The sequence below is a fragment of the Otolemur garnettii genome, unplaced genomic scaffold (assembly GCF_000181295.1).
Source record: "Otolemur garnettii isolate 467f Iridium unplaced genomic scaffold, OtoGar3 scaffold00218, whole genome shotgun sequence".
Taxonomy (NCBI): Eukaryota; Metazoa; Chordata; class Mammalia; order Primates; family Galagidae; genus Otolemur; species Otolemur garnettii.
Window position 1 is genome coordinate 1,871,061 of NW_003852613.1, and position 20,288 is coordinate 1,891,348.

General features: G+C 51.3%; 2 protein-coding genes across 2 annotated transcripts in view; one reads left to right on the forward strand and one right to left on the reverse strand.

Moving 5' to 3' along the window:
• The window catches only part of TXNRD2 (thioredoxin reductase 2), a 51,721-nt gene extending 34,688 nt beyond the window's left edge, over positions 1 to 17,033 (reverse strand). Inside the window, exons 1-7 of the mRNA XM_003801706.3 lie at positions 16,924 to 17,033; positions 12,216 to 12,281; positions 5,852 to 5,908; positions 5,401 to 5,545; positions 4,228 to 4,302; positions 3,369 to 3,447; positions 2,820 to 2,882 (exon numbers count right to left, since the gene is read on the reverse strand). Coding sequence (XP_003801754.2) covers positions 2,820 to 2,882; positions 3,369 to 3,447; positions 4,228 to 4,302; positions 5,401 to 5,545; positions 5,852 to 5,908; positions 12,216 to 12,281; positions 16,924 to 17,029 — 591 coding nt within the window. The 5' untranslated portion in view covers positions 17,030 to 17,033. The remainder of the gene's footprint in view (positions 1 to 2,819; positions 2,883 to 3,368; positions 3,448 to 4,227; positions 4,303 to 5,400; positions 5,546 to 5,851; positions 5,909 to 12,215; positions 12,282 to 16,923) is intronic.
• Positions 17,034 to 17,106: 73 nt separating this feature from the next.
• Positions 17,107 to 20,288, forward strand: part of COMT (catechol-O-methyltransferase) — a 23,303-nt gene continuing 20,121 nt past the window's right edge. The window contains exon 1 of the mRNA XM_003801708.3: positions 17,107 to 17,137. The gene's annotated coding sequence lies outside the window, so the exon portion shown is untranslated. The remainder of the gene's footprint in view (positions 17,138 to 20,288) is intronic.

Below are 20,288 nucleotides of genomic sequence, written 5' to 3' on the forward strand. Positions count from 1 at the left end.
CCAGGAGTTGGAGGTTGCTGTGAGCGTGATGCCATGGCACTCTACCCAGGGGGACAGCTTGAGGCTCTGTCTCAAAAAAAAAAAGAAAAATAGCTGAGGCTGGGCACGGTGGCTCACACCTGTCTGGGAGGCCGAGGAGGGTGGATTGCTTGAGCTCAGGAGTTCGAGAACAGCCTGAGCAAGAGCGAGATCTCGTCTCTAAAAATAGCCAAGCATTGTGGCGGGTCTGTAGGCCCAGCTACTTGGGAGGCTGAGGCAAGAAGATCACTTGAACCCAAGAGTTTGAAGCTGCTGTGAGCTACGACAACACAGCATTCTACTGAAGGTGACCAAGTTTGACTGTGCCTCAATTAAAAAGAAAAATAGCTAAGAACTGGGCATGGTGGCTCACACCTGTAATCTCAGCTAGTCAGGAGGCTAAAGTTAGAGGATCGCTTGAGCCCAGGAGTTCAAGATCGGCCTGGGCCGCGTAAAAAGGTTTTTAAAACATCAGGTAAGAATGCTGCACACCTGTAGTCCCAGCTATTCAGGAGGCTGAGGCAGGAGGATCTCTTGAGCCCACGAATTCGAGGTTGCAGTGAGCCACGATTACACCACTATACTCTAACCTGGAGGACAGAGGAAGAGCCCATCTCACAAGAAGAAAAATATCTGAAACTCAGTAAGAACGGGGAGCTCTGTGGAGTTGTAAACTTATTCCGGTCCCATCCCCTTCTTCAGCTGAACTGTGAGTTTCAGAAAAAGCAAAACCCAGCTGGGAGCCTTCAAAGCCCACTTCCTAAAGAAGATTCAGTATCTGACCTTGCTGGGGGGGGGTCCCTGGAAGACCCCACCCAAAAGGGTCACCTTTATCTGATCTCAGTGGAACTCTCCCAGTACTAGAGGCCTCTCCCCAGGAGTGTTTGTCTTGTGTTTTAACCTCACAGCTGCCTGAGGTGATGGATAAGAGCTGAGGAAAACTGGCCAAAAAGCTCTACAGGTACATAGTATTTGGAAAAGCCCTTTTCCAAAAGGAAAAGTTGAGACTGACATGTCCAAAGGGGCTTTGAAAAGCTCCAGCACATGCCTGGGGATCAAGAAGGCAGGTCGATGTGTCTGGCTGTATACATACTAGGAAAGACCGAAGTGGGGGCCTAAGCACCCTGGGCTGCCCTGGACCTCTGGAAAAAGCTCCCTGGGTTGCCCTGGACCTCTGCACAGCAGGAAGTGAAGGCTACAGCAGAGACATCTGTGGCCTGGCTGAGCCCATTCTCCAAAGGCACACGGAGTCCTCAGCACAGACTGGTGGAGTTCTTGTTTCCAAGTATTCAAGGAAATCTCTGATTGGTCATTAGCTGACCACTAAGCTAATGGAGCTGAGATTTCAGTGGCCGTATACAACAGAGAGTGAAGAATCTATAATACATGTACAAAATTAGTGCAAGAAAGTCACCCAATAAACAGCCACAGCAACAATAAAACCTAGGACATGAAAACTCAATTACGTGAAAAATTAGGCTTTCAATAAGAAATTACTAGATGTATGAAGAAACAGGAAACTACAACTTATGTGCACTGTTGGAGGGAATGTAAATGGTACAGCCACTTTGAAAAATAGTCTAGAGGTTCTTCAAAAGGTTTGACATACAATTACCATGTGACCTGGCAGTTCCACGCCCAACTATGTACCCAAGAGAAGTGACAACTTTTACATAGACCTTCATAGTAGCATGACTCACAGACGCTAACAAGTAGAACAAGGCCAGGAGTGGTGGCTCACACCTGTGATTGAGATCGAGGCAGGTGGATTGCCTGAGCTCAGGAGCTGGAGACCAGCCTGAGCAAGAGCCAGACCCCATCTCTACTAAAAATAGAAAACTAGCCAGGCACTGTGGCAGGGGCCTGTAGTCTCAGCTATTTGGGAGGATGAGGAAAGAGGATCACTTGAATCCAGGAGTTTGAGGTTGCTATGATCTAGGCTGATACCACAGCACTCTACCCAATGCTTTTTTTTTTTTTTTGAGATTCTGCCTCAAAAAAAGAAAATATAAATACAAATAAAAGGTGGAAACAACCTTTTGCCCACTGACAAACAAGTAAACAAAATATGTCACACCCACACAGTGGAATGTTCAGCCATAAATAGGAAGGGGATTCTAACACCTGCTATGACACGGATGAACCTTGAGAACGATGTGGTCAGTGAAATAAGCCAGTCACAAAAGACAAACCTGTGTGACTCCACTTATACGGGGTCCCTGGTGTAGTCAAAATCACAGAGATAGAAGGGGGGCTGGAAAGGAGAGTGGGGAGCTACTGCTTAATGGATGTAGAATTTCCACTTGGAGAGAAGGAAAGTTCTAAGGATGGATGGGAGTGACGGACAGTTGCTCAGCTCCGGGAATGATCTAAAACTCACCAGCTGTATGCAGTAGAAGTGTGAGTTACAGCATATGAACATTATTTCAATTTTTAAAACGTGGGGGAAGAGGAGGACGATGGAGAACAAGGGTCACCTACTTGGTGTCTCATCATGTAGAGGTTGAAGAGAAAAAGAGGGATCAACACGGGGAACTCAGGAGACAGGCATGGCAGAAGAATGCCCCGTGGGCCCCGGGGAGAACAAGATGACAATCGTTCTGAGGATTTAGCAATGAGGACAGCCCAGGGACTGTATGATTCAGTAAAGCGGACTCAAGAGAAATGAACAGTAGAAAGTGATGATAGTGGGCATAGGGGGGAAGGTGTGCAGGTCAGTGGTGGGGACAAGAGGGAACAGCACGTCCTCCAGCCCAGAGACGGCTCAGTGGCACAGAAGCCTGTGCCCTGGGGACACTCACGTGCGTGGGGTACCGTGGCCGCCCTCCAGTGGCGATGACGATGTTGTCAGCTGAAAGCAGAGTCTGGAAAGAAATTGAGAAAGCCAGGGATCAAGCAGGAACATGAGGGTCACTGGCTGGAGGGCTTGACACCTATAGCAATTGCTGGCAGCCCCATCGCCTCTGGACTCATGGTCAGGAGCTCAAGGCTCCTCCAGGCAGGCAGGGATCCTCAGAAGAGCCTGGAGGGTGGCAGGGACAGGCAGGACAGGGAAGTGGCCTAACCCCAAGCACTTCACAGTTCACAAAGCTCCCTGCGGGAAGCTTGTGTCCTCAGATCCCCTCTCAATGCTGCAAAGAGGGTGGCTCCCAGCCGAGCCACCCCATCACCCCATGTAGCAGGGTGGCCTGGCCAGCACGCACCTCACATAAACTGACCATTTTTAAGAGGTCTGACAGTCCCCAGGAGGCCTCCTTTCCAGTTCCAGCAGTGCTTGACTTAGAACAGCACCAGGTGGGTCAGAGCCAGAATAGACCCGGAGGAGTCACCTGGGTGGGTTGGTCACTCACCTCTTTCCCATCTTTGGTGATGCCACAAACTGTGTGCTCATTGACAAAGCTGGCTTTGATGTTAAAGTACTTGACTTTTCTGCAGAATAATAAAGATAAGATTTTTCAAACACATCCTCTGCTAATTAAATCTCACCAATGGGATTAAATAGAAGCTGAAAGGCAGCTCCACCCTAGGCTGGGGCCTCAGGTGAGGCAAAATGCCAGTGGATGGCAATGCTGGCAAGTAGGGAAAGGACTGGGGACACCTAGCCCAGAAGCTCAGGAAGGCCTGGGCACCGCAGGGCAGGCTGGGCCTGAGACAAGTACCAGTTTTAGGCATCTGCCCTCCAGCAGCTGAGCCTCAGGGGAAGCTTCAAGTGGGAAAGAAATACCAGCTTTGGAGCTGGGGACCCCCAGGACTGGACAGGAGAGGTGGTTTCAGGTATGATGGTCACCTGAGGTATGCAGTTCATGGAGCAGGAGATGGGCGGTGTGGGGTGTGGTGTGTGAGGTATGCTAGGGGTCCTCTTTGCTGTCCAGCACTGAGGCTCCTGGGCTCCATCCACATAATGGTGGTAGGAGAAAGGCTGCTGACCCCGGGAGGAGCCATCAGCCCTGAGCGCCCTCAGATCGAGCAGCCCTGCTCTGGTTCTTCACTCACGTCTCCAGACTCGGCTTGGGCCCAGACAGCAGAGTGGCCCCACATCCCCTACGGTCACCCCTGTCTTCTTATCTGTACCCCCACCAGTGATCAGGGATACCTCTCATCCTGTCCCCTCTGGACCCCCTGGAGTGTACTCTGCATGTGCCCAGTACAAGAAGCTGGATAGAAGGCAAGGAGGGTGCCTGTTCCCCCAGGCCCTGGCAAGCCCCGCACCTGTCCTGCAGCTGGACTCGGTGCCCCCAGTTCAGGGATTTCACATGGTTTTGAACAGCTTCCGCCATCTTCCTCCTGTTAACACAGAATACATAATGTCAGAACCACAGAACATCTTAGCTGCAAAGTCTCCCAAGGGACTATTAAATGCACATAGTATATTCACAAAGGTCAAGAAATAGGGGTATTTTTAGAGGTAACAAAATGTGCCTGTAATCCCAGCACTCTGGAAGGCCAAGGCTGGTGCATACCTGAGCTCAAGAATTTCAGACCAGCCTGAGCAAGAGTGAGACCCCTCTCTCTACTAAAAATAGAAAAACTAGACAGGCACAGTGGTGGGCACTTGCAGTCTCAGTTACTTAGGAAGTTGAGGCAAGAGGATCACTCAAGCCCAAGAGTTTGAGGTTGCTGTGAGCTACAATGCCATAGCACTCTACTTAGGGTGACCGAGTAAGACTCTGTCTCAAAAAAAAGGCCAGGCAGTGGTGGCTCATGCGTGTAATCCCAGCACTCTGGGAGGTGAAGGCAGGTGGATTGTTTGAGCTCACAAGTTCAAGATCAGCCTAAGCAAAACTGAGACCCCGTCTTTACTAAAAATAGAAAAACTGAGGTAAGAGGATTGCTTGAGCCCAAGAGTTGGAAGTTGCTGTGAGCTGTGACGCCACGGCACTCTACCCAGGGCGACAGCTTGAGACTCTGTCTCAAAAAAAAAAAAAAAAAGTAGCCAAATGTGACATCCAGGTCTACATGCTGACACCACCTCAGTTCTAGGTTTGGGACCGTGGGACCTCTGGACAAAGGTACTGGCCCATAGCGTTGGGAGCAGAGGCTCTGGGTCCTGAAGGCCACTCTCTGACAATGTCTGCACCACCGTGGTGGCTCTCAGAAGAGCCACGCAGGTCCCCTTCTCAAAACAAGCTTGACTGAGGCAACTCCCCAACCCACACTTACAGCCTTTGGGGCCGCACTGCTCGTGGTGGGGCTGCCCTGGGCACAGAAGACACAGCAAGCTCTCCCCCTAGTGGCACCCCCAAATGTCTGCAGATACATACACATGTCTACAGAGAGCCCAGAGTCTCCCTGGTTGAAACTCCTCTCCTGTCCCCCCTCCTCTTTTTCTTTCTGTTCTGAAGTAGCAGAAAAGAATTGGGGGCACCTTGGCTGGGTCCTCACCAGTTGTGGGAGATGGGCTGGGCCACCTCCCAGCCATAGTGCCGGGCATCCTGGATCATGCCCCCCAGCAGTGCCGCCTGGTGCATCAGTTTCTTGGGGATGCAGCCCACATTGACACAGGTGCCACCGAGGCCCCACCTGGTGCCTGGGACAGGAAGAGCATAGCTGAATTTATGTGACCTGCTGAAGAAGGGTCCCCTCTTCTTCCACGTATTGGGATCATGTTTTGTGATTCAAACAGGGCTGGGGGATCCTGGCTGAGTGAATCTGCATTCCTTAATTGTATTCAGAGTCGTTTTTAAAATGAGAATGACCACGAATTTTAAAGTAATGATGTGTGAAACAGGACACTGCCCAGAGACCACAGACTGCAGGGGAGGAAGGGCCTCACGAGCTGGACCCACCTCCGCCTCCTTCCCCAGGACAATGGGCTCCCACAGGGGCTGCTCACCTCGGGGAGAAGGTTCCACATAGTCCACCACAGCCACCTTCCGTCCCAGCTGAGCAGCTGGAATGACAAGGAGAGCATCAGGGAGCACAAAAGGGCAACAGGGGACCAGCTTGGGGCCAGAGCTGGGGATGCCCAGGGACCCAGGAGGCCTGTAAGAGGGTGGAGAAGGGCCTGGGCCCGTGGAACCACGCCAGTGACCCCTGCTTTGCCTGCCCACAGGCAAGGCCCCTCAGTCCTCTCCTCAGACCACAGCCTGCACAATGACCATCGTGGTGGTGCTGACGCCAACCTGTTCTCCCACTGCCCCACCCTACCCGGAGGCTCCCCCTTGCTCTGTCCCTGGCCTTCCCAGACCCCTGGATGGAGCTCAGAAGTGGACTGGCAGGACCAGAGTCAGCCAGCCCCAGAGTCAGTCAGCCCCAGAGGGGACACCCAGACCCCCAACCCCAAACTACACCTCCTGCTGTGGAGCTGCCCAGTGGCTCTCTTGGCCATTGGCAGGGCCATCAGGGCCAGGGGTTCCAGGCTTTGAGGCCAACTTAAAACACATTGCCAGGGCTAATTTGGGGGCTTTCTCCTGGCTCTCCCTGGGAATAGCATCAGCAAATCCTGGCCCTGGTGGAGGTGGTCAAGTGCTCTAGACACTACAGGAAACACTCCATTCACAGCTACTGACAACCAGCACCAGAATAGTTTCAGAATCACTCACCTTAAAAACCCATTTTGATCAGGCCGGACACGGTGGCTCACACCTGTAATCCCAGCATTCTGGGAGGCCGAGGCAGGCTGATTGCCTGAGCTTATGGGTTTGACACCAGCCTGAGCAAAAGCAAGACCTCCATCTCTAACAATAGCTGGGCGCTGTGGCCGGTGCCTGTAGTCCCAGCTCTTGGGAGGCTGAGGCAAGAGAATCACTTGAATTTAAGAGTTTGAGGTTTCTGTGAACTATGATGCCATAGCATCATAGTTCAAAAAACAAAACAAAACAAAAACCCATTTTGCTCAACTGAATGAAGAGGGATTCCCACGCTCTATTCAGAGGGTCAGGCTGCAAGGACTCTTCAAAATGCCAATGTCCAACTCCCACCTCTGGCCACGAGGGAGCAACATGGCCCAAATTTACCTCCCCTGAAACAACCAAAACTCCAGATAAAATAAATGAAATGACGGGTTTTAAGAAAGTGGACAATAGGTGACAAACAACAGACCTGAGAGACAGAAGCCAACGAGGTGGCTTTAGGGAGTCCCCAGCACCCGGCACTGGGGGTGGCGACAGCAGCACAGTCCACTGGGGGGAGGAGCCAGGGGGCTGAGTCCACAGAGACCGAGTGGGACGGAAGGGCAGAGAGGAGGGAGACGGCAGGGGTGCCATCTGCTCACCTTCACAAGCAAACTACCCAAAGCTGGGGATGAACTACCTGGAAGGATCAGAGGGGACTGTGGGACCATAGGGCAGGGAATAGGCCTATTTCTAAAGCCAGACTGGGATAAACACAGAATTCCTGGGGCGCTGGGTCAGACCTCAGTGGTTGAGAATAAATAAGCCTGAGACTGGGCACCGTCTGTACTCACCTGAAAAGGGTCAAACTGTCTCTTAACAACTTACCTACATCCCAGAACAAAGCTCAATAATAGTATTTCTAGAAATATACAAATGTACAGAACCCAACAGGTAAATTCAAAGTGTCTGATATTCAACCAAAAATTACCAGCCATGCAAAACATCTGGAAAATACCCCCACAAAGGGGGGAAACAAATGGTCAAGGAAACTGACTGAGAAGGGACACAGCAGCCAGAATCAGCAGAAAAGATCCATAAAAGGAGTATTTTAACTATTTTATATGTTCAAAGAGTTAGGGAACAACACAGAAGCTAGAACAAAAGAACCAACTTGGGAGATGAAAATTACAAGGTAGAAGATAAAAAAATACACTAACTGGGATTAATCACAGATTACATTTTATAGAATCTTTATTTTTTTTTTTGCACTTTTTGGCTGGGGCTGGGTTTGAACCCGCCACCTCCAGCATATGGGGCTGGTGCCCTACTCCTTTGAGCCACAGGTGCCACCCATACAGAATCTTTTTTTAGTGAATTTGAAAACACAGGAATAGAAACTGTCCAAAAAGAAACACAGAAGACAAGAAAAACTTTTTTTTTTTTTTTGAGACAGAGTCTCACTATGTCACCCCAGTACTCAACAGAGTACGGTGGAATCACAGCTCACAGCAACCTCAAACTCTTGGGCTTAAAGTGATTCTCTTTGCCTCAGCCTCTCAAGTAACAGGACTACAGGCACTCACCACAACACCTGGCTATTTTTATTTTTTATTTTTGTTGTCGCAGTTGTTTAGCTGGCCCAGGTCAGGTTCAAACCCAACACCTTTGGTGTATGCAGCTGGAGCCGTAACCACTATGGAACAGGCACCGAGCCAGGAAAACTTTTTTTTAATGGGAAGCTAATGCAGGTAGATTGCTTGTGGTGTCCAAGACCAGCCTGAGCTAGAGTAAGACCCCCGTCTCCACTGAAAGTAGGAAAAAGAATTGTTTTATTTTTTTATTTTTTGAGACAGAGCCTCAAGCTGTCCCCCTGGGTAGAGTGCTATACCATCAAAGCTCACAGCAACCTCCAACTCCTGGGCTTAAGCGAGTCTCCTGCCTCTGCCTCCCACGTAGCTGGGACCACAGGCGCCCGCCACAACACCCAGCTATTTTTTGGTTGCAGCCGTCATTGTGGTTTGGTGGGCCCGGGCTGGATTTGAACTCTCCACCTTAGGTGTATGTGGCTGGCGCCTTAGCCACTTGAGCCACAGGCGCCAAGCCAAAAAATTGTTTTTTAAATGAAAAGCGCATCAGTGAGCTGCATCAAGCCTAATATATGAGGAATTAAAGTGTCCAAAAGTGAGGGCAAGGGGGAGGGACAGAAAAATTATTTGAAGAGGTATGGTCAAAAAATTTCACAACTTGATGAAAATAAAAAAACCAAAACTAGGTGTGTGACACACCTTTTGGGGGCAAGACACAATTGTAAGAGGGACTTTACCTAACAAATGCAATCAGTATAACCTGGTTTATTATACCCTCAATGAATCCCCAACAATAAAAAAAAGAAAAACTAAAGATAACCAGGTGTTATGACAGGTAATCATAGTCCTAGCTATTTGGGAGGCTGAAGCAGGAGGATCACTTGAGTTCAAGAGTTTGAGGTTGCTGTTAGCTATGATGCCATAGCACTCTACCCAGGGCATAGAGTGAGGCTCTATCTCAAAAATAAATAAATAAAATAAAAAATAAAAATCTATAGAACCAAAAAGCTCAATGAACTCTAGCCAAAAAAATTCAAAAAAGAATAAACAGGCATACCACAATTAAAAATCATTGCTGAAAAACCAATGGAAAGAGAATATCCTAAAAGTAGGCACAGAAAAAAAGACGCGGCTCGGCGCCTGTGGCTCAAGCGGCTAAGGCGCCAGCCACATACACCTAAGGTGGCAGGTTCGAATCCCCAGCCCGGACCCGCCAAACAACCATGATGGCTGCAACCAAAAAATGGCCGGGCATTGTGGCGGGCACCCGTAGTCCCAGCTACTTGGGAGGCTGAGGCAGGAGACTCGCTTGAGCCCAGGAGTTGGAGGTTGCTGTGAGTGTAATGCCATGGCACTCTACCCAGGGGGATAGCTTGAGGCTCCGTCTCAAAAAAAAAAAAAAAAAGTAAAAGAAAAAAAGACACACTTCAGAGAAATAAGGATAAAGATGGTGGCAGCTTCCTCCTCACAAATAATGCAAGTGAGAAGACAGAGGTACAAGGTTTTTAGAGTGCTACAAGAAAAAAAAACCTGCCTGCCTTGCATTCTATATCCAGAGAAAATACGTTTTTTAAATGAAGGTAAAATACAGATTTTTCAGACATACAAAAGCTCAAAGAATTTAGCCAGGTGCTATAGTCCCAGATACTCAGGAGGCTAAGGTGGGAAGATCACTTGAGATAAGGAGTTTGAAGTCTCAGTGACCTGTGACTGAGCCATTATCCTCCAGCCTGACCTTGTCAAGGAAGAAAGGAAGAAAAAAAGGAGAGGAGGGAAGGAGACACCCTACAAAATGGGAGATTCTGCAAGATTACAAATCAGACATCTGACAAGACTCTAGTATCCAGAATATATATATATATATATTTTTTTTTTTTTTTTTTTTTTTCTTTTTGAGACAGAGTCTCACTTTGTCACCCTGGGTAGAGTGCCATAGTGTCACAGCTCATAGCAACCTCCAACTCTCCGGCTCAAGCGATTCTCTTGCCTCAGCCTCCTGAGTAGCTGGGACTACAGGTGTCCACCACAATTCCTGGCTATTTTTAGAGACAGGATCTTGCTCTGCCTCAGGCTGGTCTTGAAACTATAAGCTCAGGCAATCCACCTGCTTCAGCCTCCCAGACTGCTCAGATTATAGGCGTGAGCCACTGCACCCAGCCCAGAATATATTTTTTAAAATTCTTAAAGCTCAGGTGGTGCCTGTGGCTCAGTGAGTAGGGCGCCGGCCCCATATACCGAGGGTGGCAGGTTCAAACCCAGCCCCGACCAAACTGCAACAAAAAAAGAGCCAGGCGTTGTGGCAGGCGCCTGTAGTCCCAGCTACTTGGAAGGCTGAGACAAGAGAATTGCCTAAACCTAGGAGTTGGAGGTTGCTGTGAGTTATGACACCATGGCACTCTACCAAGGGCAATAAAGTAAGACTCTGTCTCTGTTAAAAAAAAAAATTCTTAAAACTCAATAATTTTAAAAAAAATCCATTTTTAAAATGGGAAAAGGTTTTAAATAGACATTTCTCCAAGAAGATACGAAAACAGCCAACGAGCATATGAAAAGATGTAGTACAGCTACAATAAAAAAAACAGGTAACAACTGTGGGGAACATGTGAAGTCAGCTGGAAACTCACACACAGCTGGCGGGAAGATAAGTGGTGCAGGCACTGTGGAAAACAGCTGGGCAGCTCCTCAGAATGCTAACCATAAAGTTACCAGTGACCCAGCAACTTCACTCCCAGGTAATGAAAATACATGACCAGGGCTGAGCGTGGTGGCTCACACCTATAATCCCAGCACTCTGGGAGGCTGAGGCAGGAGTATAGTTTGAGCTCAGGAACTTGAGACCAGCCTGAGCAAGAGTGAGACACTCCCCACCATATACAACATCTTGACTAAAAATAGAAAAAACTAGCCAGGCATGGTAGTGGGCACCTGTAGTCCCAGGTACTTGGGAGGCTGAGGCAGGAGGATCACTTGAGCCCAGGAGTTAGAGGTTACAGTGAGCCATAACACCACGGCACTCTACCCAGGGTGACAGAGCAAGACTCTGTCTCCAAAAATAACAACAAAATAAAGAACGACTGAAACATGCAGTAACACACACGAGTCTCAAGATAACTATGTAGGGTGAAAGGAGCCAGAAGAGCTCACTAGAAGGATTCCAAGAACGCAAACTAATTCCTAGTAAGGGAAAGCCCACTGGTTGCCTAGGAACGTGGGGTAGAAGTAGGAAGGGGTTATAAGGGCTCGAGGAAACTTTGGGTATTGTTATGGGCCAACCTGTGCCCTCCCTGCCAAAATTCCCATGGGAAGCCCTGACCCCAGTACCTCAGAATGTGATGATATTTGGATGTAGAGTTTTCAAAAAGGCACTCAAGTCAAAATGAGGCCAGTGGGCCCTGACCCAGTAAGGTGTCCTTATAACAGATGAGGACAGGCATAGACAGACAACCCTGTGAGGACACAGGGAGGAGGCAGCCATCGGCCAGCCCAGGGGACAGGCCTCAGCAGACACCTGGATCTTGAACATCTGGCCTCCAGAGCTGTGAGGCCATAAATTTCTGATGTGTCAGCCACCAGCCCCAGCAGACTCCCTATCTTGACTATGGTTCTGGTTTCCCAGGTATATACACATATTGAGGCTTATCAAGTTGTCCACTTTAAATATATCAATTTTACCCCAACAAAGCTACAAAACCATGCCACAGTCTGCAGAGGGAATGCCACTCTCACGAAAGGCACCCAAGAACTGAGATTCCGGGGTAAAGGAGACGCGAGTCCCTGGAACTCTGGCACTGAGCAGACACACAGGCCAGGTGTCGGTTCCACTGGGAGAGACAGTGGGACACATTGCCAGCAGGACCACCCATTTCCAGAAGTGGCCCTGAGGTCCAGGGATGGGCTGACTGGCAGATGGCCAGGTACACCAGCAACCAGCCACTGGGGCAACCACAGCACGCCAGCTATGGAGGAGATGCATGCATGTTTGGGACAATGCCACTCCCTCCAAGGGGCCCCAAAAGCTTCAAGGCCCTGCCATGCCAAGGGGACAGAGGATACATACCTTCCTTGGCACAAGCCAGGCCACCAGATCCTCCACCAATGACCAGGAGGTCATAGTCCCACTGCCCTGTTGGGAGAAGGGAAGAGAGATGAGAAGGAAGGCGGTCAGCCCAGGGCTGGGGACAGACTCAGAAAGTCTGTCCCATGGAGAGTGTTTTAGCACTGTAGAGTAGGGGCAGGTGACGCCTTTTGCAGGATGGAGAGGCTGAGAGTGGCCCTCTGTGATGTCCCATGATTCCAATCAGCAAGAAGTTCTGCATGGTTAAACGCAGTACAGGATCTATTTTTTTTTTTGAGACAGACTTTTATTATGTCACCCTCAGTAGAGAGCCATGGCATCACAGTTCACAGCAACTTCCAACTCTTGGGCTTAAGCGATTCTTTTGCCTCAGCCTCCCTAGTAGTAGGGACTACAGGGATCCACCACAATGCCTGGCCATTTTTTGTTGCAGTTGCCATTGTTGTTCTAGCTGGGCTGGGCTGAGTTTGAACCCACCAGCTTCAGTGTACGTGGCTGGTGCCATAACCACTGTGCTATGGGCACCGAGCCAGTACAGGATCTATTTTATTAAGATGGAAGACCCCATCCTTTGATGGATAGAGGTGACAACACATCACCCACCAGAGAGGAAAGCAAGGACTTCATACATGTGGTCTGGGCAGATCCAGGGCCCAGTGATGCTGGGATGAGGTTGGCAGAGGTGTGTGCCATCACATTTGCAAACCACGCCTCCCACACACACAGTGCCAATCAGCAGGACTTCAGAACTCAACTTCACCCAGCATTCTGAGCCAGATTCGGCGCTAAAACATTCTCCTTGTGCCCATGTGCCTTTGAGTTGTAAAGATCGCCCTTTGTGGCAGGGTGAGGTGGCAGAAGCCTATAATCCTAGCATTCAGGGAGGCCACGGTGAGTGGATTGCTTCAGCTCAGGAGTAGATGAATAGACCCCATCTCTACTAAAAATAGAAAAATTACCTGGGTTTCATGGTGGGCACCAATAGTACCAGTTATTTGGGAAGCTGAGGTAGGAAGATCTTTTGAACCTAAGAGTTTGAGGTTGATGTGAGCTATGATGACACCATGCAATTCTACCCAGGGCAACAGAGTAAGACTCTGTCTTAAAAAAAAAAAAAGTCACCACTTGTCACAAGTGAGCAAGAATAAAAGCACAGCCCCTGCCATGTGTAGCTGGCAGGCATGCACTACCAGATGTCTCAGAGCCTGCCCGGTTGCAGGGTGATCTGGGAGAGAAGTAACCCTGAACACAGCCAGAGCTGCCTGGGCTCAGACTTCTTCTCTGGCATTCCCTTTGGGTTCCCTGAGTTGTCACCTTGGTCCTTCACTACAGTTTGCAGCACAGAGGGCCACTCTCAGCCTCTCCAACCTGCAGAAGGCGTCATCTGCACCTACTCTACAAGCTACTAGCACCGAAGGCAGGTGAGAAAGAACCAAAACGAGGAGGATGGAGAGGAAGGGAGTGCAGGGCAATGGAAGTACTCTGACTCGGGCCTGAGATAGGGGACACCCACAACCATGCACTAGCCCACTCCCCGGGTGAAGGAAGAAATAACAGAAAATTGTCAGTCCATGGAGGGTGAGGGCAGGGGAGGAGCTGGTGACAAGGGTCTAAGTATAAAACAAGTAGAAGTCTTCCAGCCTCTCTGCAGACAAAGGCCTACCTGGATGAGGAAGAGTGCCACCCTCCCAGGGCATCTGGAGATGGTCACTGCTCTTGGGCCAGGTCCACAGGTCCCACGATCAGAGTGGGGTCTGCCATCCGAGGCTAGGGTATCCTCCCCAACACAGGATCAGAGCCTTGCACCTGTCTCTTCAGCTGCCTCAAAGGTCCGAGTCCCACATCCCCCAAGGAACCCACCTCTGCAGATGCCCCCAGACTGGGGTCTAGAGCCTGTACCCTAAATGGACACAAGAGCTAGGGCCTCAAAGTACTGGTTCACAGCTGAGAAAGCCCTGGAAACTGCCACCAGGAGCCGTGTCCAGGCACACAGGCTGCCTGTAGTCAGCCTGCTCCACAGCCGGACCCACTCACACTTCCATCCAGCAGTGGTATCTGGGTACATGTGATATGTGTGTACACACATGTACAATCTCAGAGAGACGCAACCCAGCTCACACAGCCAAGCCAAAGCTCACCCCATTCTGAATTCAACTCAAGGACTCTAAAAAGGCCTAAGCTGTTGTAAATTGTTCTGATGACTCCTACGCCAGCCCTGAGAACCAAGGACACCTGCTGGTGTAAGAGGAGCTGTCCCTGGACTGGTGCCCTGGAGGCTTTGCCCAGAATGTCCCTACCTTCCATCCTGGTACCTGTTCTTCTGGTCACCCAGAGTGGGTGCACCAGAGTGCATGTGTAAGTGAGCTGGTCGTCCCACTTGCAGCCCCACTATCAAGCAGTGTGGAGGGCAAACTGGCTTTGCAGAGTGAGGGCTTATCCTGGTGGTTTACTCTCCCCTGGGCACGCCCAGGAGCCCTCTCATCCTGATAAGCACTGGAACAGGCGGGTAGATCTGCCCTTAAGCACATGGGAGGGTTGGATTAGCCTGCTGGGGAGGACCCAAGGACCCAGAAGGTAGGCAGGGTGGGTGCTGCTCTGTGGGAGGAAGGGCCAGATGGCAAGGAAGCACCCCTTACCTGGGGACTCACCTGTGCACTCCAATGCCCTGGGAAACCCCATAGCATTGCCTTCTGCCCTCTCTCCCCACCCTCTGGGCTTAAGCGTCTGAGCTTCCCTGCTGCGTCTGGCTACACTGTCCTGTAACTTTTCTGCTCCTCTCTCAAATGGGTGCCTAGTCCAGGGCCAGCTAGAGCAGGAGCCCCGCGCCCATGGCAAGGCCCAAGTGACAGATGTGCTGCTGCAGCGAGGGCATGTGAAGTCCCCAGCAAACAGCACCCATAAGTGAGCTGGCCACCTCGGGATCTTCTGTGTGGCTGTTCTCCCCATCCCCCAAACTCTTTCCTAGCAGCAGGTGTCAGAAGACAGTTAACATCTATAGCACTGGGCTAGCTCCTGCCATTCAGGGGCTACATCAGCCACCCCACCCCCACCCCCCCAAGCCTGTGACAGGGTTGATGTCTCCCTGCTCTGAAAGGAGAAACTTTGGGGCTGAAATGAAGGTGGTGGCTCATAACTGGACTCTGAGAGCAGCACATCATCACACATACCTATAGTCCCAGCTACTCAGGAGACTGAGGCAGGGGGATTGCTTGAGCCCAGCAGGTCCAGGCTGTGGTATACTATGATCATACCTGTGAATAGCCACTAGACTCCAGCCTGGACAACACAGCAAGACCCCAAAACTTGCACTCATTGTTAGGGGTTAGCACCTTCTCCAGGCCTTATCAGCTCCTTCTCATGCCAGTAAAGGGGCAGAACCCTCAGGGTACCTTCTGCACAGCTAGAAACCAAATGCCCTGCCCCAAGGCCAGAGCTGCCTAACAGCCTAAAGGGGCAGCTCCTGTCTATACATCTTTCCCTGGCACTGGGTAAGGTGAGGACTCCACTGACACAGGTGTATTTACGAATGTCCCTACCTGACATATGCAATAAGGAAGCTTTGAAAGACTGGTGTCCTTCACGTCTATAATCCTAGTCTAATTCTGGGAGGCCAAAGTGGGTGGATAGTTTGTTCTCATGAGTTTCAGACCAGCCTGAACAAAAGCAAGGTTCTCTACTAAAAATAGAAAAACCGAGGCAAGAGGATTGCTTGAGCCCAAGAGTTGGAGGCTGCTATGAGCTATGATGTCACAGCACTCTACTTAAGGCTACAGCTTGAGACTCTTGTCTCAAAAAAAAAAAAAAGTGTCTTTACCAGGCTCCCAGGTTCACAAAGCCACAGTAAGCGCACCCCCTAGGTCACCTCACAAGGTGGTAACTGCCTGCCACCCAGGACCCCACAGGGCCACCTTCAGCCTGGCAGGTCCCCAGGGCCTGGACAGTAATGGTCTGTTTACACATGCCCTCAGCCTTCCTTCCTAGCCCACTGGTGGCCAAGGGCTGGCCATCTGCCTCCTGCAGTGACATCTCTATGAAGCAGCCTGAGCCAGGCCTCCCTCACACCCTCCACACTCCCTCCCTATGGGAACAGCAGAGCTGTCTCAGGCCTCCAGGAACAGGATGGGGATGGTCCCCCATGAGGCAGAGAACACGTGGTCATGCATGGAGCTGGGATTCCCAAGCAGATGTGGGAATCCATGGGCACTCGGAGGAGCTGTACCTGCAGTGTGTGGTGCAAACCCTCCTGAGTGACGTGGGGTGGCGGGAGTCCCTTCTCAGGGCACTCGAAGTTAAAATACTGTCCCAATGTCCCAATTTGGTGGGCGAACCCTGCAAGCTCCAGGAGAACAAATGCACGTGCCTCCTCCCCCAGGGCATCCTCCTCGCCCACTACAGCGGGGGGCCGTGCATACGCGCACCTGCTGTGTGCAGCGTCTGGGGTACGGTAGGAGGTGGGAGGTCTGGCCAGGGGGGCGCACTGCGGCCTCGAGAGGTGGAACATCATCACCGTTAGGACTGTAGTCGTTACAGGGCTGGGGGCGCCAGCTCGGATGCCGCGGGCACAGCGGGGCCCCACCTCAGCTTCCCCATCTGGGAAGGGGGCTCGCGGGGGCTGAAAGCGGCCCCATCTCCTGCCCAAGACTAGACCGAAAGGCCGGTGCGCGGCCACCTCCGCCCGGCCGCGCCCTACCTGCTGCGCCCCGCGCCGCGCCCCGGGCCCCGCCCGCCGACGCCAGCTGCCGCCACCGGAAGCGCGCGCCAGGTCCCCGCAGCGCCGCCGCCATAGCCGCCGCCATCAGGGCCTCTCCGGACCGGGGCTGCCCGCGGCGACGCCTGCGCCGGGAGCGTGCAGACCGGAGGGGCGGGGCGGGGCGGGGCGAGGCAGGGCCGCGGCCTCCGGGAAGGTGAGTGAGCCGGCTGGCAGGGGGTCTCCGGCCCTGGGCTAGGGGGCTCTGAGTGCTGTGAGGGAGCCTGACTGTAGAGAGTTCCGAGCCTGGGGGGTAGGGAGCGCCAGGTGGGAGTGAGGGATTCGGACCCCTGAAGGGCATCTAACCCGGGCTGTCTCTGCACCGGGCGGGGTTCCCAGATTCGTCCTGGGGAAGACGATTGACGATCTGTGCTGGGGTGAGGGCCCCAGACCTGGGTTGGATATTGGGCCTCAGGCCTCGGGTGGGTGTTCGAAGGGGATGATTAGCTTGTCTCTGGGGCAGGATGCCACGCTCTGGGATCAGACCCTCAGAGCTGGGCAGTTCTTTGCAAGGGGACCGGAGGAGAGGCTCTGGAGCTGGACCCGGGGTGGGGTGAAAAAGGGGGAGGGCGGCTCAGTGATCACCAGCAGGCTCCTCCTTGCAGGCCTTAGAGATTCCCTCATCCCCGCTACGTGGTCTGCTGTGGCTTGGGGAGCCCGCCTGCCTCCTGCCACCTGGGAATGTGAGAGAAAGGGGAGGTCACCCCAAGACTGCCCAGCTAAGGGACCAGTGACCAACTTTTTCTGTTTTTCCAGCCAGGGATTTTTGTGTGCTATTGATTTGCATTTACTGCAGAACCATCCCCACTCCCAAAGCCTGAAAGATCAGGGGAGTCGGTTGCCCTCAGAACTTGCTGCCCTGCCCGTTGGTGGGGGTGGGGGGTGGGGGGTGGGGGCGGGCTCCCAGGGGACTTGCAGGGCCCAGGAGGAGTAAGTTTAAAGAGAAATATAGTGGGGCACTAGTTAATGCAAAAGGTGTGTTTACTCATTAACTACTGACAGGATGAGGGAGTGCTGAGCTCCACACCACTTTTTCTAGAAGTGACAGGGGACTGAGGGGCAATTCCACCCCAGGAACTGGGGTGGTAGGAAGGACGGTGGTCCGTGTGAAGCCCATCTGGTTGGCCAGTGGACCTTATTGAAGTTAGCTCCTAAATAAGTAAAAATTTAAAAATAAAGTTAGCTCCTGTCCTCCCAAAGGGCCTGGGAGACAGGTGTCTTCAGGGGTTGGCTGGAACAGACTGGAGATTCTGTTCACAAACTTGAGTTTGTGAGGCTCTTTAAGGAGGAGGCTAGGGCCATCTTTAGGTATGTGCATGGCTTTGAGCTGTTAAAAAATTATGTTGGTGTTTGTTTGAGGCCCCGTTGAGAAGCTCAGAGGAGCCTGGTTGGAGTCTGGTCCTCCTCTTGTTCAAGGAAACATTCTTTTCCTCTCAACAGGGGCCACCCATTTTCCATTCAGTTCTTTTTTTCCTGAAGGATGGGCTGGACCACATGTTGAGACTCCACAGTGGAGTGTGTTTGCTGAGTGACTCAGATGACAGGGCACTGAATGCGAGCCATGGATGTGGGTGCAGAAAGAAAAACAGATTAATGGTTGGCGCTGATGATAAAGGCAGGTTTTAGAGGGTAGCCAGTTAAGAAGATTTCTAGACGCTGGGCTCTGAGTGTCTGTACTCAGTGGAATGAGGATAACAGTGGCAATCCGATGGATTTCCGGGCTTGTCCTGTGAATGTTGGTGGTGGCGGCATAGACATCAGTGTCACAGTCACGGTTGGTTCCCGGAGCAGATTGTGGAACATGCTGGAGCCCTGGAGCACTTCCCTGAGTGGCCCACAGAGCAGCCACTCCACCTCATACATAATAATCTGTTGAAAATAAACTTTTTCGGCTCGGCGCCTGTGGCTCAACCGGCTAAGGCGCCAGCCACGTACACCTGAGGTGGCGGGTTCGAATCCCCAGCCTGGACCCGCCAAACAACAATGACGGCTGCAACCAAAAAAAAAAAATAGCTGGGCGTTGTGGCGGGCACCTGTGGTCCCAGCTACTTGGGAGGCGGAGGCAGGAGACTCGCTTGAGCCCAGGAGTTGGAGGTTGCTGTGAGCTGTAATGCCATGGCACTCTACCCAGGGGGACAGCTTGAGGCTCCGTCTCAAAAAAAAAAAAGAAAATAAACTTTTTCTTACTCAGCCTGCTGGGCTTTTTCAGACCCTGGGAGTAAAGGACAATCTGAGTTCCCAACAAGGATCTGGGCATTCAAGTTTGAATTCTGGTGATGCCAAGTCAGCAGGGAGGGAGAAAAATTAGAAACGTTGGTTTGGAGCATGGGGCCAGTTATTGAAGGAAAGTGGAACTGAGGATTTGGCCAGGCCAACGAAATGTGTATGAATCAGGAACTAGTCGGTTTTAGACAGTGCACAAGACTGAAAGCTGATAAACCACACAGGTGTGTTGTTTCTCCACTGAAAGATACAATTTCTCCCTACAAACAACCTCCCTTTTTAATTGAAGATAATCAAAGTAAGATTATTCTTACTTACAAAATATTTCTGGTTTCATTAAATTTGGCCTGTTTATTTACACAGTGCAGCAAGGAAAGTAATAACCCACGGAGACCTTTTTCGATTTGCTTCACTGGAATTTTTTTTTTTTCTTTTTTGAAGCAGAGTCTCTGTCACCTAGGGTAGAGTGCTGTTGCATCATCATAGCTCACAGCAACCTCAAACTCTTGGGCTGAAGTGATCTCTTGCCTCACCCTCCTCAGTATCTGGGACTAAAGGCACCTGCCATGATGCCTGCTACTTTTTTCTTTTTCTTTCTTTTTTGAGACAGAGTCTCACTGTGTTGCCCTGGGTAGAGTGCCATGGGGTCACAGCTTACAGCAACCTCAAACTCTTGGCTAAAGCGATTCTCTTGCCTTAGCCTCCCAAGTAGCTGGGACTACAGGCACCTGCCACAACGCCCAGCTATTTTTTGGTTGTAGTTGGCATTGTTGTTTGGCTAGGCCTGGGCTGGATTCAAACCCACCAGCCCTGGTGAATGTGGCTGGCACCCTAGCCGCTGAGCTACAGGCGCCGAGCCCTCACTGGAACTTTTAATAAGGAAGGAATCTCAGGTTGGAGTAGGCAGCCAAGCCAAGAACTTGCCATTAAACTTCACTTGCACTCTTTACAGATCTGGGTGAATTCTGTTCTTGGGGTCCCCTACATATTCTTTTTTTTTTTTTTTTGAGACAGAGCCTCAAGCTGTCACCCTGGGTAGAGTGCCATGGCTTCACTGCTCACAGCAACCTCCAACTCCTGGGCTC